At 41.2% G+C, this 26,003-nt stretch overlaps 1 protein-coding gene across 2 annotated transcripts; it reads right to left on the reverse strand.

Annotated features, from left to right (window-relative positions):
- Positions 1–416: 416 nt before the first annotated feature.
- On the reverse strand, positions 417–22,331 carry cxxc5a (CXXC finger protein 5a). 2 transcript variants are annotated; one of them, XM_008281080.1, is made up of 3 exons: positions 22,062–22,331; positions 11,781–12,790; positions 417–1,926 (listed from the first exon to the last, which is right to left on the reverse strand). In XM_008281080.1, the coding sequence occupies exons 2-3, from the start codon at positions 12,573–12,575 to the stop codon at positions 1,885–1,887; spliced, it is 837 nt and encodes a 278-aa protein (XP_008279302.1). In that variant the 5' UTR covers positions 12,576–12,790; positions 22,062–22,331; the 3' UTR covers positions 417–1,884. The 2 variants fall into 2 exon arrangements, with proteins under 2 accessions (XP_008279302.1, XP_008279301.1); XM_008281079.1 differs by having other exon boundaries at positions 417–1,929.
- Between the last annotated feature and the right edge of the window lie 3,672 nt (positions 22,332–26,003).

Consider the following 26,003-nt stretch of genomic DNA (forward strand, 5'->3'; position numbering starts at 1 on the left):
CAGTCGTGTCACAGACCTGAGGCACTAGAATCAGTAATTACACTAAGATCCGTGCGAGATTGACCACATTTTTGGAAAGGTTTTAGAACCAGCAGTGCTCTCACTTTATCGTGTCTTCATCCAAACTTCGCTGCCTCCTGCTCCATGTATGCATTACACATTCAGCCCTAAACACTTTATCCAGGCTTCCTCAGGATAGCCTTTATAGCTCTGGAGACAGAACTTCCCATCAGTAATCCATGACTATCAATGATTTTCTGCTTTGCGGCTTGTGTTTTCTGACTATAAATGTCACGGAGTAGGGCGAGTGTCACAAAAATCTGGAAGGAGAGCAAAACTCATTCAGAATAAATGACATTTAAGAGGATTTTCAGGAGGCTTCATGCACTTTGAAGAAACACTGCAATCAAAAATTGTTCTTATTCAAACATCTTTTAAATCATTTTGGTTACATTTTAGCATAGCAAGGCTCCATCATTCCACTATAGGAAGATATTACATAGGCAGTGAGAGAGATATCTCAGTCAAATCAAGGACATCGTGGTGATCCATACCACCACCTGATTTACTTTTAATGAGTTCCGCTGGAGTCAGAATTTTCTCATACCGTCCAATTACAAAAGGAAAAGGAACATTTTTCTTAATTTGTGGAAAACATGTACTTAATATTTCTTTTCGTCAGTCAAACCAGCTGTTTAAAAAAAACAAAAATCAAAAACAAAAAAAAACATGCAAATAGACAAGTAGACAAACATCAGAATTGTAAATTTTGACACGAATACATGCATTCCTTTTTATTCACAAAACCAGTCCAATTTTCTAAACAAATACAAAGATTGGTTATTTTTAAAAGCTGTAGCTACCCAGCAACATAACAAAAATCATGAAAATATAACAAATAAACAGATTTCTTTTTTTTAAAAAATGCAATCTTGTCTCAGTGCGTTCAGTAGGGTAGACTCAGAGCAAGTGCTGTCTCTTAGTGCTATTGCCCTGAGCAGTATTGGCACATGCTCAGTAGGGCCACAGTAACATAAGGCTGCCAGTTTCACTAAAAGGAAAAGTTTGGAAATGCAGAGGAGGGCTGATTGAGGAGATTACAGTAGTGACGGCTCTGGCGAACAGCATCTTCAACCCAGTGAAGAAGTCTCTAGAGATCTGCCCAATAGCATGACTTTTTTTGTTCAGTTTCATGTTTTGTTTTTTTTTTCCTCAATCTGAAATTGACAGCATCACAATTTGAAAACACTTTCTTGTCTTCCAAGGGGACAACCACTGATCTGTCTGGAAACTATCCTCTTCCAACAAAAATGAGTCATAAAATAGACAAGGGTTTAAGTAACATAATGGTGAAGAATTACAATAATGTTTGCCATTAGCCACTAGTTTTAAAATATAGCTGTAAATTTACATTCTCTACACAAGTACTGTATCTTTCCACACATGAACAACATTAACACCAAACACAGAAATTAGTTGATTGTCCACACTCAGTCCGTCATTTCTGTTTCTGGCAATGAACAGTTCCATGTTTAAGCGACAGAAAAAACCTGCTGGGAAAAAGGACAAAAGGTACCAAAATGGAAACATAGAAAAGGGAATGAAAGTTGCCATAGATGCTTTTCTTTACGCTTCATTTTTGGTTCAAGGAATAAGTAGGTGCATCCATTATCCGATTGATTTTTTTTTTTTCTTTTAATTTTTCTTTTATTTGTTCTGCTTTGTTGTTGTTGTTTTTTTTTGTCGTTTTTGTTTTGTTTTTTCTCTTCTGTAATTTTTATTTGTTGCGAGTTTGTTTATTAGCCAGTGTCTGTTCCGGAGACAATCCAGGAGTTGGCATTGCACTTGATGGCAGAGCTTTGGGTAGGGAGTGGAGGAGGAATCCTACTGGAACCACCGGAACGCCGCTCCTGTAGGAAGCATCACCTTCTTGGAGAAACAGAAGACAGGGAGGGGAGGGAAAGGGGGAAGAGGAGGAGGAGGAGGAGACGGGAGGTTGGAGTTGTTAATGAAAAGCAGCACAGTTTTTCTTTTGTGTGTGTGTGTGTGTGTGGCACTCAAAATGGACTAGCTCACTGAGAAGCTAAACATAGAAGCGTGCATAATGTTTACCTGCTGTTCCTTCGTTCTCTGTTGCTACTTCATGCCAGCGCTGCAACTAATAAGTTAATTTTCATTAACTAGTGACATTAACTGATTAATTAATGTATGCCATTTTAAAAAAAATCTAACAAAATCAAAAGTTAGAAGCCTAAATTGTTGGACCAACATTCAGAAATTAATTTGCAGTGTTATAACAGGAAAACAACCGACTCAACCGAACGTTTTAAGAAGGTGTTGAGGTGAATTTGGTGTGTTTCACTGACAATAACTTAAGTGATTAATGTCAATCAAGGAATCAATTTAACAGCTAATCAACTGAGCGCTACTCGTATTCCGCTCTCTGTCCCTGGATGAGCAGTATGTGTGAAATCTCTACATCTTTACCCTCAGCACCACCACAGGAACAGGCTTCAGTCCTGGCTTCACACAAAACCCAATATGCCACATTTATTATTTAGCCACCACACACGTTGCTCTCCCACACCATCATCAATGATAATGCCGCTCGCCGTCCGCCACCCCCCCTCGACTCACCCCTCTCCCCCCTCCTTCCCTCTCCCTCTCTCTCTCCCTTGCTGTGGTTATCTGTGTGTCTGATTGCACCGAGCAGGAATGGCACACATGCATGCAGCTGCAGGGCTCAGCAGCAACCTGCCAGTCAGGAGATAGAGAGCAGCTCGGGTCCCTGGAGCCGCAGCACGGCTGGCGTCCTGCAAAGTGCAACTCGATTCTGCAGCACGGATTCTTCCGTTAGCCAGCTCTGCCTGGAGCGAGGCAGGAGGAGCTCGGCAAACATTTATGCACCCACACACACTCTCACACCGAACCAATATGTATTCAAGTACAGTCACACACCTCCACACACAGTGGCACGTTAACCGACACTCACAATACACCCCCGAAATCGCACCAAACAGTGAGACTGTTAAACTAAAATTCTCATACGCGCTGGATTCAGATTCACTTTTCCATCGGTGCTTGGTGGCGTAGGGTTTCGATAAGGAATCATATACGCCGCCAGTGGAAACGCAAATACGCACATCCGTGTAATCCCACTGAAAAGGAACCAAATTTCACATTCACATATTTATACTGCCTACTGAAGACATTAAAATTTTTAAAATTCTAATGGAATTCCAATGAAGAAAAAAAAAAATGATGTGCAACCTGAACATAATCAGACTTGATTTTTCTATTTTTTTGCTGTATTGTTTTGCAGCTCTCTTGCACAGCTGCAGTGAAATTATGAGTTTTTCAACAAAGGCATCTCGCAGGCAAATGGCCCATTAGTTCGGAGAAGTTTGTTTGAAACCAAAAACAATACCAGCCCTAATTACTTTTCAAGCCCACTTAAACCATTCCTCTACCATTGAATCAGCAGTACAGTGTTCTTTTGACTGCTATTGTTCATTATCTGGACATGAAACTGAGTGACAGCAGGGTTCGTGCTCCACAGGTTTCATTTACTTTCATTGTGGAAGTTAACTCCCGCTGACAAAAATAAAACATTTTTGCTTGGGTAAAAGGACTTCAAACAAGGTAATTATTCTGGTGATCTCAGCCAAATATAGCCCACACTGCGCTTTATTTGTTAAATTGACTCAATCAGGAATAATCTGACAGCAGAGACACTGAATACCACGGTGCTGCTACGAGCCCACATGCGCTATGTGCCTCAACCTCTCAACTCCATATCAGTGTCTAAAAGATGTTTTAAGGATGCAGGTTTGGATTGAATATATGTTTGTGGTCCTGCTAAATGATCTTCCTCACTTTCACTCAAACAAGTATAAACTGCCAATAGCTTTCAGTCCATCATATATATATCTTTTGGAAATACTTTTTCCCCTCAAATGAATATTAATACGATCGACAAACCTGAAGGTTAACAGCCAACACATTGCCCAGATGATTTGATGGTCTGTGTGTATCAGTAGCCTCTCATCCATCTCTGATGACCTTTCTACAGCAGTCCTCAGCTGTTAAGAAGACAGTCAGAGGACAGCAACATCTGGCGCTGCCACAGATGTCAAAAACCCGATATGGACCGGACTGACCATGACGTAATGTGTGGGAAGGAAAACAACACATCCCTCGATTGAACCGCAAATGCCTCTTTTTTTTTTCTTTTCTTTTTTTTTTTTTCCCTTTCCTCATTATCAAACATGTGCAATCAATGGAAAAATGGCAGCATTTCAGGAATAGAAAACCCCTTCCTTCACCAACACTGATTGCAAGGGTTCAAACAGATGGGATCTGTGGGTGTGAAGTGGCCAATCACTGAAATCGATGGATGTGTTTTTTTTTTTTTTCAAACAAAACAAGCACATTTGTCTTCGCATAGCACAAACACTGTTTGTGGAATAAACCACAAAAGTAGAATGAAACATCTTTTTTTTTTTTTTCCCACATACTAACCGCTTTTTAAATGAGCTCAATCCACCATAACTTATAATGACCTTTCAGAGTACAGTGCATGTTGTTAGGTGTCACTGATGCCAATTCCTGTAAGCCACTTTAAGCCATCATGAATTCAGTTTTGGCCCCAGGGCACCGCTAAGCGTTCTGCTTATTGTTCTCACGGCTTTATCATCAACAATTGTCAGGATTCCCTTATGGACACCCACAATAGAAAATAAACTCCAACTGACACAATGAACTCAAAGCATCTCCACATACAGTAGTGTATGTGGGATGTAACACTGTCTGCTCTTCACAAGGAGCAGAGAGAAAAAAAAATAACTACTTTAAAACAACTGAATCAAAACACCAATGACCTCCAGCTGGCATAAACACGCACTGTTTGTCTGGCTGAGGTAGTGACGCATTTTCCTGAGCTTACTCTTCCTTCTAAGACTCAGTTGTGATTGATATGTAAATACATTGATACCATTTGTCTGACTTGACCAGTAAACACATCTTGTAGCCAGGACTGGTAGCAACAACACACGCAATCTGATCCATCAGTCGTTCAGTTAATTACACACATCCAGGTCATGGGTAGAAATCGGGATGCAATTGTTCCCCTCATCGATTCATCCGCCAATTATTTCTCAATTACTTGCTCCGTCCATCGAAAATTTAAAAAAATGCAAATTTCTTAAAACAGTCAAAATCTTAATTAACTGTAATATGTCACAAGGAAAAACAAATAACATTAGAGAGGCTGGGATCAAAAAACATTTAGCTTTTTTTTTTTTTTGCTTGAAAAATTACATTTCTGTTGATCAGCTAATGAATTAATCAACTGCTTTTCACAGCTCTGGGTGTAATTATGCTGGAGATGTTTGCGCGGTGATAAATACTGAAGCTAATGATCCAAATCTTTAACCCTCGATACACACGCTCAGTAATCACAGGTCAAAAGCATAGAGGCGTTTAAGTTACATTTGTGTGAAAAGTGGAAGATTTTTAGACATCTGCGTCATATGTCATGGCTGTTTCATGCATTTTAGGGTGAAGAAGGTCCACACATGCTTAAATACAGCTATGAAAATGCTAAACCAACTGTTTTCTGTAATACAGATGACTTAAAAAGGGTTTTACAGACATCTAGATGTCTTATGGACAGCAAATGACCACATTTTGCTGTTTTAAAAAAATAAATAACACCTCTGTCTTGGGTTTACTTAACACAGATGTCAGTCTACAGTATGACACCTTGGCTGCCTCAACGCCTTCTCTTCCTTTCCGTCTTCCTTTGCCTTCTCTGTCCACTCCAACTTGTCCCTCTGTCTGCCCAGCAACTTGCCCGCACTTCCATGTGTCTCGGTGTCAATCTGCATGCCTGTCACTTTGTATGAGTCTCCGCTGTCCTGACTGTCTGGTGTTTGGTGTCTGGGAGGCAGGAAAGTCCACGGGGGAATACGCTACTCTCATATCAGCGTCTGATACCGGCAAAATGGGTCTCAGTGGAAAATATTAGCGCGTTCAGGTGTTTGTCAGCGTCTGATGACAAAGAAGAACAGTCTTTGACACGACGGACGGATTTCACGGCAAAATATATTATTCTAAAAGCAGGCAAAGACAAAACCTCAGCTCTAAATATTACCCACCCACCAGTACAGTACATCCTGAACGTACAGTGACATTCAAGTAAAAACAAGATGCACTACAACTTCCTAACCCTGACTTTCCTTCTTTTTCTGTGCTGAACAGCATCGCTGAGACTGACACCACTGGAGGGTATTCAGACATAGAGCAGAAAGGAACTGCCTTCCCACTTATTTCTCTCAAATGTAGCATTCCCAGAATAAATCCAGACATCTTCAGCCAGTGAGCTATGAGGTGGCAAAGGCCTCAGCATGCTAACTCCCCCTCACTTGCCAATTTTACGCTCCTCTTTGAGCTGCCATGAGCTTTCAATGGAAACCGTCAACACCCTTAAAATAAGCACACTGCTGCTGGACTGCACTTGTGTACCGACGCGTATGCGCTCACAGGCTCGTACAAACGCACGAGAAAAAACCTTTCAATGCAAATGCGGTAAAACAAAGCCAAGATATTTCTTCCAGTCGTTTTTTTATTCTTCTTCTTCAACAGTGCGCATACGTGGACGTGCTGAAAAGCAGTCAAAACTATCCAACAAACTGACCGCGAGACACGCGTTAAATAAGACATCATGCCCCTTCAGAAAACTGCACGCTGAGTATAATGGTCTCAGCAGACGGGGATGTGCCGCACCATCTTTGATTGGAGGGGAATGTGACACTCAGGGGCTGTCGGAGCTACAGCTGAGGCTCACTGCAGCTCACTGTGGACTCTGAAAGCCAGGAGGATCTTCTGTTCTGGCGCAGGTGCTGCCCAAGTCGCCTTGAATATGCATTAAGGCAACTGATGGGAAGCAGGAATCTCTCTCAAACAGAAGGCCTTTTAAAGACAATAAAAAATATATAGCGTAATAGACAATCTGACATCATCTAGTCAGTATTGACATTTGCGATTTAGTGCTGACTCTCCGGTCTTCACTTACTCTGACAAGGCATATTCTCTGTGCATCTCACTCTCTGACATTTAGCTTGTACAGATGACATCACACTCGCTGACTGTGCGGCCCAGGCTGTATTCTCTGATCTAATCACCTGCTGAACAAGAGCTGTTGACTTAATAACAAAGCCTTTTGAGACAGCTTCTCGACTGCTAATGGGTAATGCATGAGTGCGTGAGGACAAAGAAAAAGGGGAAAAATTGAAAATTTGTACAACCGTCACAGCTCTGAATAGGGGGGAAAAAGTTGGTACTGTGATTCTGTATCAAATCATATTTGGGGCAAAGGCGAAGCAGGCTGCAGACCTTTTTTATTTTCTTTTTTAATAAATTCCTGCCTGAAGGAAAATACTCGTCTCTTTTTGAGTTACAGCTTATTTGCTATCCAAGTGTTTACATTTTTTCTGTTGTGATGCATTAATAGCTACTTTAAACTTTTACAGCATCAAAATTAACAGGACCAGTCGACAAAGATATCAAAAATATGCGGTAAAACCATTAGGGCAGTTGAATCTCGCAGGCACTACCTTGTCGAAAAGATTCTACTTCTTGCTGTGGGCTGCCATTTGATGAGGTGATTGCGGTTAAAGTTTAGTTCATGATTTCTCTGTGGGTAGATGTGCAGGAGTTGCACACTTTGGCATGTAGGCGTCTCACCTTTCCTCGTGGCAATCTCATGCCAAAGACCTTCGGTGTAGCACCGCAGAAATATTCACACCTCCGATAGGGCACTGCATCATTGTCCATGTAACGTTAAATTTCATCTGGTGCAAAACTACAATGCACCTGCTGTTTTGGCAGTTAATTAATTTAGTGTTTGATGCATGGGCTGACTGAAGCGTAGCATAATCCACATTATTTTAGTAAAAATAATAAAACTTTGAGTTCACTCTGCAGGCAGTGTTTAACTCTCTTTGTGTAATAGAAAATACTGGTATTAGGCTTTAACAATATCCATTACTCAAATATTATTATAGTATACATGTTAAATCAAGCTGCAATAAGAGATTAGCCCTCGCAGTTCTGTTCTGAAAAAGAGGAAATGCTTGACAGACCTATTAAAAAAAAAAAAATCACATATTCTTATATGTCAGCAGTAAAAAAAAAAAAGAAAAAAAAGTGCCGGGTAATTACATGACTTAGAATAATTAAAGTCAATAATCAGCCTGCTAATATACTTGGAGGCATGGCAGCTTTATTCTGGAGTTTCTATGATACGAGGTGGCCACTGGCAACACCAGCAGAATCTGACCCTTATAAGCAGCATGATGACCTGTATCAACATCAAGTTTCATGAATATTCAGGACCCCTGGGGTTTGGCATCTCTGGTGTGAACGACTGGTATTAGGCTAACTGCCATAACAACATCAATTGCAAATCATAAATGAAAATTAAATCCCTTTCTGTTACAGGCATTAAGTCGTACCACCTACATAGCGAGATGACACATATCACCGTTGTAGTGAATCATCAGCAGAGACAAATGAATCGTCTCATCAATTTGCAACAGAACAATACGACGGCGAAGAACGAAACGCTAACGTTCATACACATCAGTCAGATTCTTCGCGTGAGAGGAAAATCTCAGTTTTAGTCACAATAGCAATGAATGACCAGCTCAGTGAATCCTTTAGTTACACATGAATATATTTCATGGAAATTTCTCCTAAAGGATCATGACAGAGTTCCTGAATGTTTTAGCTAATTTACAGCACTACAAATCATGTAGACCTTTGATTGTTTCCAGCTACTTTATACATTTCATTGAGCTTTACATTTATGTTTGGTATGAAAACTGTTGCCAAGAATCCTGTCTAAGTACAAACTATTACACTTTAGCAGGTAATAATACAACAGGTAGCAGGTAGTGATAATGTACATAATGTACTGTTTAGATCAATCTGCACTTGTCCTACAAATTGTTAACGAAAATATCTTGCACCAAAAAAACATGATCTTCTCTGTGACAGCCTTTTGTCAGGACCCCTTAGTGTCACATTTAAAAGTGCTAGGTACCCTTTTGCTTCACTTTTCAATGCACAGGTTAGACCCATCTATTAAAACAAATCTATAAATTCAATCTATAAAAAAAGAAACATCCACACAATGAATCCATAGCCAAATGTTTTCTGCTGGTGTTGTCACTAGCTCTACTTTTCAGCCAAGCAGTTTGCCTAAAAACATGTTATTAATTTTATGGAAGGGCGTATTTCAACCATAACTATGATCTTTTCTGACTCTTAGCCAAGTAGTTTTGGTGCCCAATCAGAGAGTGAGAGCAAAAGTAAACAGTGAGTGAAAACAAGTCAGAAAACTAAGTAGAAAAACAATAATCCTTCACAGTATACAACCCTCTATCTCCTGGGTGAAAGCCTTGTTATTTACACCATTTACACCCCTCCAACCTTCTTATGAGACTCTTTTTAACAGGAAAGACTCCTACATGTCTATCGACATTGCATATTGACACGGGTGACACCGACAGCGAAGAACACATTGTACCTTTAAGACACCATCGGCTTTGACAAAGCACCAGTATAAAAGCACTAAGTCCTCCAAATTTGCTGATAAAATCCATTGATAGCAACACTCGTTTAGACCGAGACATCGAGGCATTTTCTGGTCTGGCACATCTATTGACAAGGCAACATTATTCATTCATATATAACTACCACATAGATAAATACGTTTTTATGATTTCATCAGGCTTTTGTCGAAGTTATTAATTTTATAAAAAGGTCAAGTCTGGGTTAAGCTGAAGGGGAGCTTGTCATGGTTCTAATAAGAAAAGCTTAAAGTTGGGAAAAGATTGCAGTCATGGGTAAAAGAAAGTATCACTGACTGCGAGGTGGAAACAGAAAACCTTGTATTTTAAAGTCAAAAAGAATTGCCGACCATCCACCCCAACATCCTCCCCATGTGGACTAGAAAAAAAAAAGAGCCGAACTTCTTGCTTTGCGTTAAATAGACAAGAGTTATAATTTGCACAGCTGGAGGCCTTTGTCGCTTGTAATGTAAGCATATGTGGTTTTGGACCTGGTTACGATGTGATTTTGTTGAACAGACAGTCTCCACAAGCAAATTTAAGCTAATGTGGAAACACATTAAAAAAGCACAATAGTAGGTTTTAGAAAACGGTCCATAAATCACATACACTTACCACATGATTTGCAGTAAGCGGAGTTAAAAACTGCAAAAAATATATGTGTTTTAATGACCCGTCCAAACACATAAGCCAGTGTATGCATACCCTGGTGAATATGAGTGATGTTATTATGTTGGTTGTTGAACTGACAGGAAAAACAAAGAACTGTCCAGCCAATCTTAAGGGTTTAAGGAGCACCACGAACATCCATTAATCGAGCTAAGCTAATCCTTCATAGCATGCCATTAAAGTGGCATAAAAACAGACGCCGTTCTCAGAGTTATCCAATAAACAAACTATCCCGTCAAGGAGCATTTCATCGCGGATGGCCAAAGTCAGCACATGGGGATTGAACAACCAACCTTTCAGGCTGCAAACAAGAGGCCAGGCTGTCACCCTCAATCAACATCAGAAAGAGAAAGAAGTAAAGCCATTAGCAGTTCGAAGCACAGATCCAGTTTGTGTCAGTCAGATCCGCAGCGGCCTCTCCACTGGTTCACACTCGTACAGTGTCGCATATCTGTCAATTTATTATGTAATGGCAAAGTGACACTATTATCCATTGATTACAAAAGTTTATTTCCTTTGAGATGGAACATCTGCTGAGATTGATTTCATGATTGGTCGTTCTGTCACCACAGTCGGGGTTAGTTAGGCCACTGAGTGTGACGGAGGTAACAGACAGCAAGTTTGGAGGGCCATTTAGATGAGCAGGAGTGTCACAGGAGAGAAGGGCAGCGGCAGCAAAAGGGGGGCGCATGTGCCACACTGACACCTGGTGCTCCAGATGACAGCTCTGTGGCCAGATGGACCTTGTTACATGCACACACATACACAAACATACCCACACATGTATACTTACACACAAACACATACTGTACACATATTCACAATTACTGCCACTCTGCCTCTGCACACACTATCTTGTTCATATTTCTTTACCGGTAAAACCTTTGCAAACACAAGCACAGGGAAGACTCAGATGTGGTCAAACTACGTTGCGTGGTAGCTCATTTTGAAAAACACAAACAATCTTGTGTATTAGCGGGTGAATCAGCCTTCCAGTTGAAAGATGTGCGCCTGGTGCCTGTGTGGTTATGGCGGACAGATTAAAGAGACCCCATGGAGCATGCTTACCCTTCACATACCCACCACACTCCTCACCACCTGTCATTTCCCTGCTTGTGGAGCCATCACCCCACCGAAAAGCCCCCCTGTAGTATTTCCCTTAAAGGGGAAGGACATACAGGTATGAAGCAAAAGACCTTCTGTGTGCTTTAAGGTGTGAACTGGAAGTGTGTGAGTAAAGTTTGCATCTGGCTGGAATTTTTCAAACAGTTTTCAAAGTTTTTCCACTACAGATTAACTCCAAATGTTAACCCACATGATTAGAAATGTGTAGCTTATCTTCCTGGTTTCCCACTTAGGGGGTAATGGTCCATCCAGATACTGTTAGTTTTGGTAACTCTTTGAATCAAAACACTTTGAAGCTTATTCATGTTGAACCCTAAAGAACGACCCACATCACAACCACCACCCTCTTACCTCCAGAGCAGCAGAGGGCTTCTTCTTCAGTTCCTCACATTTGCGAAACTTGCAAATCTGGTGGCCTGTTTTTCGATTCCGGCAGCTGCTGCACTGCTCGCAGTTAATCCGCCGTCGGCAAGGTGGGCACATACCGCAACGTTTTCGCTTCTTTTTACCGGAGTTGATAGCAGAGGCCAGCTCGCTCTGCGCTGGGTACTCGGCCAGGCCGGCCATGTGTAGCGCGCTGTCCGCCAGAAACACTCCAGCCGGCGTCATGATGAAAAGCCCCGGGTTGAAGGGGAAGCCACCCCCTACTCCATATGGGAAGTCAACAGGACCACCTACGGCGTCCGTGACAGACGTACCCTCCAAGTCGCTAGCCCCCGAGCCTGCGTCTCCACCGCCAACTCCCACTCCCATGCCCCCAGGCAGGAGCATGTGCTCCATACCGGCTCGCTTTAACAGTGCTGCTGCCTGGGCAAAGTGCAGCAGGCCATTCTGTCCCTCCAGAACCTGTTCTAGGGTCCGGTCCAACTTGGCTGCTGTCAGTGCGGAGACAGTGGGCTGGGGCTGCGGGGGTGGCTGAGGCTTGGCCGAGTGGCTCTTAGTCTCACTATTGTCCGTGTGTCCATTGGTGGTGGCAGAGGAGACCGCTGTATACTGGGAGAGGGTACGGGAGTTCTTAAGGCTCTTACTGAGGGGCTCGCTGATGATGCCACTGCGGTTCCTGCGCTCTATAACAGGAGAGTCCTGTTTGCAGCTACTCCGCTCCAGGTCCTCTGTCTGGCCCCCCTCCGACAGCCCGCTAGACATGGTCCAGAGCGTACGTGCCTGGGTTGGGGGTGAGGGTGGAAAGGGGGCAGGGGTGAGTGAGGAGGGACCTTGTCTCGGTCCGTTCTGTGCCCCGGTGAGAGTGGTGCCTCACCTCGATGGACAAATCAGCCAGCCGACGACAGGCAGGCCCAGAAGCCTTCTGCCCCCACTACAGCTCAGCCCTCATCCACGGTCTTCCACGAGCCATCTGGAGACTTAACACAAGGAGAGAGAAGTGTGTACATTACACATTAATGATCACAACAACACAAATTAAATTAGGCACGTGCATAAAGAACTAAATCACAGCATCTAAACTGATATTTTGCTCCCGCTTGAGGCCAGCAGAAACAAGTTGTCAACAGAACATTCAAACGTCATGACCGATCAACTTGTTGACCAACAGTTTTTTTTTTATTCACTGTCGGACGAGCATCCATTTGGTCGTGTTTCTGGCTACTTGGCAAATGTAAGTCAGTTTTAGCTCTGTTTCAGTCTGTACCATTTGTGTCTCTTTAGCTGCTCCACTCTTCCCCAGTTGGTTTTGAAATGTGTTTTTCTGTAATATGATGATGAGTGGACAGTGTACAATATGTTTCCAGAGCATTTTATGGTTGAAAAAAAAACAAAAAAAACCCCTAAAATTATCTGCTGCCTTATGTAAAAAAACGCAAAATTAGAAAGGTTGAGAATGAATCAAAACAGTGACCAGACAGCACAACAATGAGCTTCATAAAGACCAGGAGAGATGCAGACTTAGATGGTAATTCTCTGTAGGATGACAAGTGAACACTTTATATTGTTTTCATGTTAGAACTTGAAAAGTTGTTATTGTAGTACAATGATTGCAGGTGACTTAAACTGACAGAGCCGACATACTGATCTAAGCTGATAATTGTGCACATAATTTGGCAAATGAAAACAGAATACAGGTGTTTAGTCTAACAGTTTGCAAACAACTGACTTAAATATTGAAATGAAAGTTCTTGTACTAATACCTTTGGTTTGCATAAAGTGCTTTGATACATTTAGAGTCAGTGATGCACATTGCCAACTATGTAATGAGTTAATTCAATAATACAAATCATATTCATAGAAATGAATGACTAAATAAATATATTGATTTAAAAAAAATATATCTTAGACATGGGCCCCCTCATGTTTCCATTCACAGCCTTGAAAACGCTGGTCAAGATACATTCATATTCTATTAAAATCAGAAAATCAGCTTTGGTTCCCTCTGCAATTCTTTTCTCAACACATAAATCTAGAAATCAAACCTCACATAGCTGCTGACTAGTGAAGCAACACCTGCTGCCCTGCAGCTTCTCTGATTGGTAAACAAAGAAAATGATTTCGCTCAGATTAAGTTAGGGTCCCAAATCTTGCTGTTTAAATCTAATAAAACCTAATAATTTAAGTTGTACTGAGGGCAAAACTTACTTTTGTAAACAACACAAATTACAAGCTTTCGTGTGTTATAATTAAACGGTACTGGTTTTATATTCTAAAAGAATGAAAGACTATCAGGACACTCGTCTGAAGCCAGCCAAAGGTATGTGCATATATTTCACTTTAAGCTAATATATTAAGAGTTTTGATGTGATTTTCGTTGTCATGCAGAGGTGTGGAAAAAGTCATTTAGTAGTGAGTCATATTTATAATAATACTTAGGTAGAGCCTTTACAAAGTAGGTAATAACACAAACAAAAACATCTAATATTATGAATGAACCCAATCTTGTATTACAAATATCACCTTCATTGAAAAGGTGTGAAAAGGTGAACTTCTATAGAGCCTCTATAGAACTGTGTGCTATATACAACACACTCTGTCAAATTATTTTATGCCATTAAGTAAAGCTTGTCATTCATGAATTTGTATTTATCTGTAATAATGTCCAATTTAAACCCATCAAGCTCCCTTTTGAGACTAACCCGATATGGCATGAGTGCAAATAAATTGTATTGACCTGACTGCAGTTTAGTCGTTTAAAGAAAATGTTGCATTTATTGACTAATAATTACTTTCCCATTGATCTGATTGTACGACAATGTGTTGCAATATGAGAGAAAATAAACATGTGCTACTAGACTTCCTCACACAGCAATCTGTAAAGCTGCAGAAACTCTTGACTAAATCCCACACTTATTATTATTTTTCCCCATTCTTTTCATTTGACTGTGTCAATTAATCATTTTCCCTCCATTTTTTAAGTTCTAGACCTCAGACCTGTGGAGCAGTATAATTTGGTAAAGCTCAAATGAAGTGGTGGGGCATGTGAGGAGGGTTGACTTGGCTGGTAGCAGGAGGCTCCAGAGCGGACGGAGATGCGTGCGTCTACAAGCTTTTAGCGTCAGATTCCCGTGACTGCCATGAAAAGAAAAACTATGGCGCTATTCTCCTGACCTGTCCGTGTTCACAAACAAGCACACCACCTCCCACAGAAAAGCTGAGGAAATGGCCGGGCAAGTCCTTATAAGGGAAACAAAGGGAAAGGGAGGGGAAGAGGATGGAAGGGGGGGTGTCTGTGCAGTGTGTGGAAATTGGAAGGCCAGAATTAGTGGGAGGTAAAGCTTCAAAGGCAAGAGCACAGCCCCCACATTCTCACCAGCTCAGGGGGATGTGGCGCCAGCGAACCAGAGCCAGCTCCGCAGCCCCTCAGCCCCATAGTTTCAGTTTCTCCCACTACAGCACTGACCAGGGTCCGGTTTCCCAAAAGCATCTCAACACTAACGGCATCTCTGCTCAGTTGTGGGTGAACGGCACTGGAAGTCATCAGAGGGATACATGGGAGGTTTGTGGTTTCATGGAATATTAGAGCTGAAAAATTATGTATTTAGTGCTCAGTTATGAATACTGATTTTTTTTCCTTTTTCTGTGAGAATTTAATGTTACACGCGGTCTCAACTGAACCCTATGGCATTTATAAAAACTAAGTCTGAATACTTTTACAGCAGAATTATTTCTTGGTTAATCATGGCCTGAGAGAATATCCAGCTGATCCAACCGCTTCATCAATGTTCTAAATACAGTAAATATGCTAAAAGACTTGAGTACCCCACATAATTAATGAACTGGCTCATTATCAAGAGTTAGAATAATTGAGTTCTCCATTCGGCTACAAAGTGACAAAATTGGCAATCAGGGCTCATGAAACTGTTTCTAAAATATGACTGATCAGCTGTAACAATTGTGCCTGAACATCACTGTCCCGCCTGACTCCAACAGCTGACCAGCTGATGACTCCACTGGTTTTTATAAAAGGGAAACCTTTCAAATAAAAATTATACGTTTCCACTGCTGTTCCCACAATGATCTCTATTGTATTGGTGTGACACACATCCATGCTTCTGGCTTCCCCTGTGTCAGTGCCAACCTACACCTACAGTACGACAACAACGCAGCAACACTCACACTCTCTCTGTTTGTGTCTTCAGTAAAATGTTAAAGGTTTAACAAATGACAGGGATTTGTTTAAAAGTGGGTTTGACAAGCATGACGTTGACTTATCGGGTTTTTGGTTTTAAGGTACTTTTTAAATGCACAGTTTTATTGTCCAGTGACATAAAGTTATAGTACACTGTAAAGAGTGTATTAGGCAGTAGTTGAAGTAAAGCACTGCTTCAAATGAATCTCATTTATCTTTCTGATTTGGTCATGACAGTTTGCTTTTCTGGATTCTAACAGCTTGAAATTACACTTTTTGATTTTCGTCATGATGATGAATAAAGTATCTATGTATCTATCTATCTATCTGTCTATCTATCTATCTATCTATCTGGTGTTTTAATTTCGGTTGACCGTGCAAAAATAAGGTTTACTGCTCCTTAATGTCCATCATTGTCTTTAATAGGATCACAGGATGTGTTTAGTTTAATGACTAACATCTTACATTTGGGTAAAGCCCAGATAGTTTTTTTTTCTTTTAAACTATGTTGCAGCAATACAAAGTGTTCATTTGAGAGGAATTAAATGCTTGAAGTACATCTGACTTAAACCTGCAGCATTAATACAACTCCTTAATTTGGACAAACTTAATTCAGTTGGGTAAATTAAGTTGGTCCATAATTCCCTATTTTCAGCACGTTTATTGAAGAATAACCGTTGAAATATAAATATGAATGCCGAGTTATGGCATTTATAATGGACAAGAACTGTCTTTAGATTTATAACACACAGACTTCAAACGGGGGACAATTTAAAGGTAAAACTTGAACCCTTGACCCCTGCAGCGAGGGAGGCTCTGTTATGCTGTGGGGCGCATTCTGCTCACACCGTTTGTCCCTTTGGAGAAAAGGGTCGCTGCAAATCAATACGAAGCTTTTCTGTGTGATTACCTTTATCATAAGATAAAGCATTTCTATCCTGATGGGACGCGTCTCTTCCAGGATGACAACGCTCACATCCACAGAGCACGAGGGGTCACGGAATGGTTCGATCATGAAAATGATGTCAATCATGTTATGCCCTTTAGCAGTAACCAGATCTAAACCAAATGAATACCAACACTCTAAAACAGAAATGAATGCATCAGTTTGCATCACTCCCTTTGGGCTACGACAACTTGTAATGAAATTATGTTCAATCAAGGTACTGTCATTTACTGCCTACTTAATCATTTTTAAGATGAAAAGTTTTTTTTAAGTCAAATATTCTTATTAAAATGTTGCTTCACTAATATTTCTATTGCTTTTTATTTTTCTGTTATGCACTTAAGATTTTAAATCCTGACCTCAACATTAAGAAAAATTTAGCCATCAAGCCAGTTTCATTATGTAAATCAACTAATGACAACATTAAGTCGATCACCAACATTATTATGTTTAAAACAACACAACCCACCAAAACAGTGTTTGCAACTTAAAGGGTTTATCTAAATGAGTAAATTTTTATCTTACAAATATGCATTTAATTAGAAAAATGTTTCTAGAAATACTTCTCATGTGGGAGATTCTGGACGCCCAAATGAGTGAAACAACTTTTGGAAGAATGCTGTTCCATCCGTCCTTGATAAGTATATAGTGTTGTACAGACAGTGTTGTATAGGATGTTTGAGGAGTTGTACACGTCAGTAAAATTGTGTTGCCTTACAAAAAAAATCTACACTGCCTGTGACATTAAGGAAACCGATCTGGGATGACAAACACGTGTTTCCAGATTTATATTTCACATGTTTATAGGTCGTGTTTGCCAAAACTAGTGCAGCACGTTATACACCGTGTAAGAAATGAAAGCAAGAGCACCAATCTAAACCTCACGTTCATTCTCCTCTGCCGTGTGTGTGTGTATCGGCCTTCCATCTCTCTGCCCTATCAGTCACACTCTTTCCATCATCATAAACCTTAAACATGGCACATAGTCTTTGGCTAATCACCCTCCTCCACTCTGTGCAACGCGGCTCTTCAGATCCCTTCACCACATCATTTACTGAAAAGCTTTATGTCCTTATGTGAACTGTCTCCTAAATCACAACTGCATCTTCTCCTGAGAGCGTTGATGTCATGCCGCTGAAACCAGATAATTGGTGTTGTTTTGTCCTTCAACCATGTTTACTCAATTTCCTGTGATGTTATGGACTAAATGCTGCTGGTCAGATTAAAGCGGTACACCAAAGGTTTCTGTGAATTGGCCTGACAAGAGCCATATAATTAGTAGTCACTTATTAAAGCTGGCAAGAGCCACATTGCTGGCACCTTGGACTTCCACCTTTAGTATGAAAATAGGTGAAAATCTCATCAGCCTTTGATATTTCACTCAGCCTTTCTTGTTTTTTTTTGTCAATCTATCTGCACACAACATGCTGCACAGGAGCCGCAGACAGAGATAAAGGTCTGGATATAAATGGTCCAGATGATCAATACGGTCCAACAAATACGTGTGTGACGCCTTTTTCAGATTGAGCAGCGAGCTCAGCTGGAGGTCGTAGAGCACTGATGTATCCAAAGAACCTGCAATCAAAGCAGCCGCAAAAATAATTGGGGGCCTTGTTGTTTAAGTAAATTCAAACTGCAGCTGGACAGCTGTTACTGTGTATTAAAGCGACTTTTGAACTGTTTCTTTGATGCCTGGTCATCATTACAGATAAAACGGAAATCTGCTTTTTAAGCTTTTCTTGTGCCGTCTAAAAAGTAAATATTTGAATAACGCAGGGAGATTATTTCCACGTTAATGGCCAATAAATTATGTAGCGAAGCCGACAAAATATTGAGCACACTAAGGAGGTAAAAGATGACACTCTTAATGTGATTATAAATGTTGCTGCTCATCCAGTAAAGACACTTGGTGGAGATCTTGACACTAATTGGAGTCTGTTTTGTTGAATCAGCTGAGTGATGTCAGCGCGGTAACTTTGTCAGCAGCAGCTGATCTGCAATCTGAGCTGCTGGTTTGAACTTGGGATTTCCATATTGTATTAAAAAGTCACATAAGCTGATATACGAGTATAAATCTGTGTGAGGATTGATTTTGAATAATTCATAGCTCGTGTTCACATATGCTAAAGCAACTGTGTCGGTGAGTATATATTATATAAATTTCATGCAGATAGAAAGGAGCGCGTGTTTATACACTGACTGTCACATAAGAAATTTAGTGTTTTATCCACATAGTCCTGCTCTATAGAATACTGTGAACAGAAATTCTGTTTTGGCTGTCTTGCTACTTCCCCCCCTGGCCTGTGTAGGTTTGCTATATCTAATAAATTTGCATGAAACTTACAGCTCTGCATCACTGACCCAAGATAGATAGTCAAATTAAACCTTCTCGTGGCAAAAGTTTGCTTGTGTCTTGCTGAGAATTAGATGAAAATTCCCAAACCACTCTCATGTCTGTATCCTAAACATGAAGCTACAAACCAAGAGATGGTTAGCTTAGCATAAAGACTGAAAACTGCTAGCCTGGCTAAAGGTAAATAAAGTCACCTGCCAACACATGGCACGGTGATAAATAAACAGAATCCTACTTCTTTAATTGTAAAAGTGCAAATACAACACATTCCTGTTTAACAAGGCGTTACGTACCAACACTATTTCTTAGTTGTGACCAGCTCGTAAAGAAATCCATCAGTAAAGTAGCACATTTACTAGATTATAACTCTTGGCAAGAAAGCAAATAGGCGCATTTCCAAAGATGTCAAACTTTTTCTTTTAGGCCATATAGCACAAATATTGTCAATACAATATATTCTTATCCTCCAGCTGGTCATAACAGTGTTTCAAAATACTGCAAGACAACATCCAAAAGCTCAGAGACATGTCAGAGGTTCAGTATATGAACGATCAGCAAAATCTGCCGTATACAACCCAAGAAGAGGCTGTTTTTTTTTCTATAAGTTTGTGTGGAGCATCTATGAAAACATTGAAGCTTAAATCACTGGTGAATGAAGTAGTACTACAACAGAGCTGACATTCAGAACATTAAAAAATAAAAAACAAAAGGATGAGTACTTTCTAACAACCACAGAGCTCCTGGTGAACGTTGTCGGCGCTGTGACACTCGTATGAACATAAGCAGCTCATTTAACATTCACATGCTGCTCTCAGCTTGTTACAGCTTGAAACCTAACTGGCTTGTTAAGACATTTTTAAAACTGATTTTTATTTTTTTTCCCTCTCTGTTTTTTATTTATTTATTTATTTATTTTACACCAGCTGTTGTGTCAGGATGCCACAAACAGATGTACAAACGAGTGGCAACCCACAATATAGTGACAGCTGACTGATGGATGAATGGGCGGGTGGGTTGGTTCGGTCATCGACTAGTTGGATCAATAGGTGATGGAGGGAAGCATTTAGGCGCCTGCGTGTGTTAATCTATCCCTTTGTTTTTGGGGGGTTAAAATAATATGGTTACACTCAAAGAAAAAACATCAGATCATTTAAAAAAACAAAACAAAACCTTCAATCTGAGGCTGTTTAAAAGCTTAACACACACTCACTTGATCCCAACATGTCTGATTTTTCAATAATGCTAAACTGAAATCACACATCAAGTTTGATTTCTTCCTTCAAACGTGCCAAAACGCTGTGTTTTTGCATGCGTCAGGTGCATGTGTCCATGTGTGAAGTAACTCCTGAATAAGTTTGTCACTGACGTCACTCCATGCGCAGGTGCCCGGTTATCGCAGTCAGCTTTTTTTTTTCTCCNGCCCGGTTATCGGAGTCTGCTTTTTTTTTTCTCCTTCTTCTTTTTTTTTTTTTTTTTTTTTAACGGAGGTGGGAAAAAAAATACTGTCTGATTTCCCGCATGGTTATGAATCATTTGGTCCGTCACAAACTCCGGAGCAGCTGACTACACCTCTAGAGACGCGAGAATACTTAATGCATCAGCTCAGGCGATGCACGATGCAAATGCAGCCTCCTCCTCCTCCTCCCCCCCTTCCTCTCTCCCCTCTTTCAGACGCGCTGTCTGTGGACTCTGTACTTGTCTACGGTGAGCTTCACATTCTCTATTCCTCCCACCTCCTATCGACTGACGCGCGCACACGGACACACACACACACGCATGCACGCACACGCAGAGGAAGTTAGAAAAGCCTGGTGGCAATAATTAGACTCAAGGCTTCATCCATTGTCCATAACCTGCTGCGTCTTAGTCTCTCTAATTAGGCTATGCGCACAGAAGAGAGGAAAAAAAATAAATAAAAAAAAGTTGGAGGAGAAAAACAGCCACGCCGCGCGTACTGTGACTCCAAATTATTCGCAAACATATGGAGCACTTGGAGCTGCGTTACCGGTGGAGGATCGCAGGAGGAGGGAGGGAGGGGGGATGACTGAATGTATTGGTGGCGCGACAAAAAGCTACCTGGGAACTTTCTAATGAGGACAAAAAGCAGAATATGTGACTAACAGAAAAAACAACAACACTATGAATGATCCAGGTGTCTTCAGTGGGACCCATTCGTTCGCTGCTGTTTGTGCCAAATGAAAGTTGCGATTTTACAAGAAGCAAGTTGATAATAAATGGAAGCATGATCCGACTGATGATTCTCTCCATTCAGTGGGAAGTTCAGTGCGCAGCGTTAAACAGCTGATTCACAATAAAACATCGGACTTTTGGTCCAGTGGTGCCGATGCGTGTCGGCGCTGGCGGCCACTTATCCAATAAAGAAGATTCTTTTAAATTCTAAGAGCGCCTTGTACAACATCTCATTCATCCCGGTACCGCAGCTATCCGCTCAAATCTCATCTATTGTCAAATTCGAGATTAAATAGAAGGAAATAGCCGTTCTTTTTGTCTGGACTGGATAATCTTGGAGCACAGAAGCCGATCTGCGGTACCAGCATATGGTCTGCAGTCGCACATTTCAGGATCCACAGAGGCACGCTGGTTCACCCTGCTATAACTTGATCCTATAAGAAGATGACATCCCAACTTTGAGCAGACTTCAACAAAGTATGATCCCCCCCTACATCCAACCCCTCCTCCCTCCTCGTCCATGTATCTGCATATTTGCAAACACGGGCCCATTTTATTCGCACCTACCAAAGCAGATCCGAGCAGAGGGGAGGGCTCCCACAGTCCGAGCGGTCCGTCTCTCAGCCTGCCGTGCAGAATGGTGACAAAAAAAAGAAAAGGGCAGGGGGGGGGAGAAAAAGCTTCTTCTCCGACAACACAATCCTACAGAGTGCCTGTCTGTTAATGGCAAATGTGAAAAGAAAAAAAAAATATTCGCCGTCAGTTATTTTGGAAAAGCGTACTTTCTCAGAGGCTGAACGCGTGGGTTCCCCGAGCTTTCTCGGTCCTTGCAATCCCACCTCTACATCCCCGCTTGCAGAGAGGAACATGCAAACACATTTCATAGATTTTTGGAGCTTCGCGGAAAAACCGAACTGGACTTTTCTGCGGGCTGCGCGCTTCAGCTGAGGCAATAACAAAGTGAGAGCACGGATCAGCCTGGTTTCAGGACAGCTGGAGAGAGAGCTGTTGTTTGAAAAACTGTGAGCTGATAGAGGATGTGTGCACTCCACCTGAATGAGTCCTGGCTCTGACTTTGTTAAATGCTGCAGCCCAAACGGTGGTACTCTATAATGCTACAGTGGTACCACATATATTCCACTATTTCTACATTATTTCCTAAAAGGACTATTTAAGCCACAGGGAGCTGCACACACGAGGTGTGATGCTTTTGTTTCATAATTAAAGATCGAGTCTGCGCATGTTTGTCAAGACCTCTGTCAGGAGACATGCAGGGTGCTGGAGGGTAAACATGGATGAACTCAGCTCACCCATCAATTTATTTGGACAACAGAGGTTATACACAACCAAGCGAGGCTGACAGAAACCAGCCTCATCCCTGGTCGCTCCTCCTCTCGCTCAGCCCCAGAGTCCACTCCACCTCTTTCGACTGTCCTGTCTGCTGGCAGGCGGCCAACCCAAGTGTGTGGAAATGACACCGCCAGGGCGGCAGAGATTTTCCTTCATTTCTCTCCTTCCCGATCGCAGACTGGCTGACATTGGCTAGAAAGTGGAGCAGCTCGTCAGGGACAATCAATGCGAATCGATCGAGCTGTGCGGTTGAGGCTCCAGAGCTGGAAAATATCGCGGCAGCTGAAGAGAGAGAGAGAGGGAGAGGGAGAGAGGGAAAGAGAGAGAGGGGAGGGGGTGTTCAACTAACTCTGCCCGTAGCCAACCAACCTTCCTGCAAACAAATAACGCTCAGGCTCTCATAAACATGACACTCACTTCGAAAATACTGAAGTCAAAAAGCCACCGAATGCGTAATTACGCACCGAATTCGTTTTCCAAAGGCAGGCAGTAAACATATCCAGTCAGACAAGTTATTTCACTTCTTTTTTTTGCGTGTTAACCAATTTAAAACAGCAACTTACAAATTATCTTAAAATATACCTAACAGGTTGATGCAAACCTGTTTTACTCGTTTTCAAGTTTTTGCACTTTTCTCAACATTAGGTGACACTGAAGAAGAAACTTTGGGAATTTTTAAGCTGGATAAACCAAGTTGTAGTGTTTCACGTTATATACAGTACAAATGTGTTTGAAACAGTGCTTTCCTTTCTCAATGAAATACTCATGGAAACACCAATAATTGTATTATGAACTGGAAGAAACCACGCTCCTATTTTTGATACCAAGCAATCATAACTTCCTAACTTTTGTGAGTCTCATTAGAAGATGTGTGAAGAGTGGGTGTCTCATTAGAAGATGTGACGCTTTAGTTGAACAGTTATTGTTTCAAATCCAAATAAAATCCCCCCTGAAGATGTGTTGAGTTAAATATGCAGTGCTTTGACAGTAGCAGCTTATGCACCTCAGCAAAGAAAACTATTACTTTCATGGTTTAATCCCACTAGATCAGACTTCTCTGTTGTGGCTGTTAAACATATCATATGTTTCCTAAAATCACCACTCAACTGTGCTGACATCATCACAGCCAGGAAGTAATTGGCACAAGTTAGGTCTGAAAACAAGCGTTCCAGAGTGATTGAGTGATTCAAAGATGTTTGAAAGGGAAACCCATTCACGGCTACATAAACATTTTCCACTTCTGTTCATTTAAAATTATCCAGCAGGTTCAAAGAGACTCCTGCACAACGTCTAACTTGCAAAGACAAATTTATTAGTGCAACATTTTGAAATGAAAATACAGTTTCCTGATGAAGGTCTAGCACCGAAACACTGCATTAATAAATGTATCTTTGCAAGTTAGACAGTGTGCAGGAGTCTTTTGAACCTGTTGGATACGCTTGTCCCTCTCCCACGCACCTGCCTCATGAAATAGATGTGCAAATCCCAGCAGGTCATTTAAAATTAACAATAAGAAGTAAAGGATACAATAGTACAAAAACAATGCATATAATCCTCTAGTCTCAACAAATCTCATTGTAGACACACATCAGTGCAACAGACTTCCTTTTTTTGATGATGTGGTGACAAAAATATATAAGTATTATGTATATAATTGAATGTGTAAAGGCTAAAAAGTCTTGAATTTTCAGAATGTACAAGCACCGAACATCACAATTTTATTTTCAGGTGTATTCATAGTATAATGTTTTAGTCATTAAATAAAGAACAATACCTCTCTCTGTCACATCTCTGTCTATTTTTGTAGCAATATACACATCTCCTGGACAGGATGTAGTGGTTGGTAAAGACTTATTAGTAACGGATTTTCAGCAATTAGAACATTCAGGTGACCTGTGGCGGTGGTCAGATGTGGCCTTAAAAGATGAGCAAAGTGGACATTAAGCAGCAACAGCAGTACAGGACATTAGTGGCAACAAGAGCAGAAAAGCACAAGGTGTTGCCGGTGAGGTCCTTTTGTTTTTCATAAAGCTACCTAAAGTCATGGTCTGTCTTTGTCACACAGATTAATTTTAATTTTGTTGCTCAGAAAATGCCCCCCTTATTCTGAAAATAGACAGCTCACCAAAGTAAGTGACAAAGTTCAGGGTGGAAACTCAACACTTCCAAGTAAAAAGGCGAAATAAAAATTATACAAATGTTTCACTGCCAAGGTCCAAACATGAGAATACTGAGATTCTTGGTGAAAATTATAGCAGTATTCACAACTTTAATTTGAAAAGACTCAAGTGCTTTTTGTCACTTGTTCCCACTCTTTTTAAAAACTAAATTTAGTGACATCACTTTCTTTTCCAAATTTTCTGTATGTTTCCATTCAGGGTTTTAGACTATGTCACTGTAATTGTACATTCATGTGGAATGAAACGAAATGATCACCTTTTTTTTTTTAACTCTTTTTTTTGGGAGGGTGGGGGGATTGTATGTGTCCTCTCTTTTAACCTTCTAAAGTCCTCTGCCTCTGTTCTGGAGGAGCAGGGATATTACACAGCAGTCTGCAATCATACGTGCCTTTCATAGGTTGAAAAGAGGGTCAAAGAGAGAAAGCACGGAAGAGAAGGAGAGTCATGCATGGATAGATGGGTAGGAGGGAGCAGCAAGCTGTGACTCTTGGACATGTTCTGGTGGGTGCACTGAACCCCGGAGGCTGCAGCCACACTCAGCTCTTTGTTGTTTTCGTTCTGCACAGGGAGGCAGGGTACTTTCCTGAGCTGGGGAGGAGGATTAGCGTTGCATGGCCTCCATCTCCAGCTGCACACATGACCAGCACCGTAGGAAAGCCCCCGAAGATGGCCCATAAAGTGGTACGTAAGAGATGAAGGGAGCAGGGCGAGACACGAACATCAGCTTTCTCCAATACTGAGGAATGTGGTAAACTCGCCACATAATCACTGCAACGCACAACATCCCATTTATTTCTGTGAAGCTGGCTTCATGTTGAGAGTCTCTTCCAGGTTCCGTTTTTGCAAATCAAATTTTTTTTCTCTCATTGTTTGGCTGCGCAAACACAGACATTGATTCCTTGACCTCTAACCTTCATGCACATCAGTAAATGCCATCAGGGCGTCTCAGTTCGTAATATAATACCAGTTTAAGAAATTC

Source organism: Stegastes partitus, unplaced genomic scaffold, assembly GCF_000690725.1.
Source record: "Stegastes partitus isolate 25-593 unplaced genomic scaffold, Stegastes_partitus-1.0.2 Scaffold221, whole genome shotgun sequence".
Classification (NCBI taxonomy): Eukaryota; Metazoa; Chordata; class Actinopteri; family Pomacentridae; genus Stegastes; species Stegastes partitus.

Coding starts and splice junctions, on each gene's coding strand:
- cxxc5a (XM_008281079.1), bottom strand. CDS start 12,575: ATGTCTAGCGGGCTGTCGGAGGGGGGCCAGACAGAGGACCTGGAGCGG. Junction 1,930..11,780: donor AGCCCTCTGCTGCTCTGGAG/GTAAGAGGGTGG, acceptor TGTTTCTCCAAG/AAGGTGATGCTTCCTACAGG.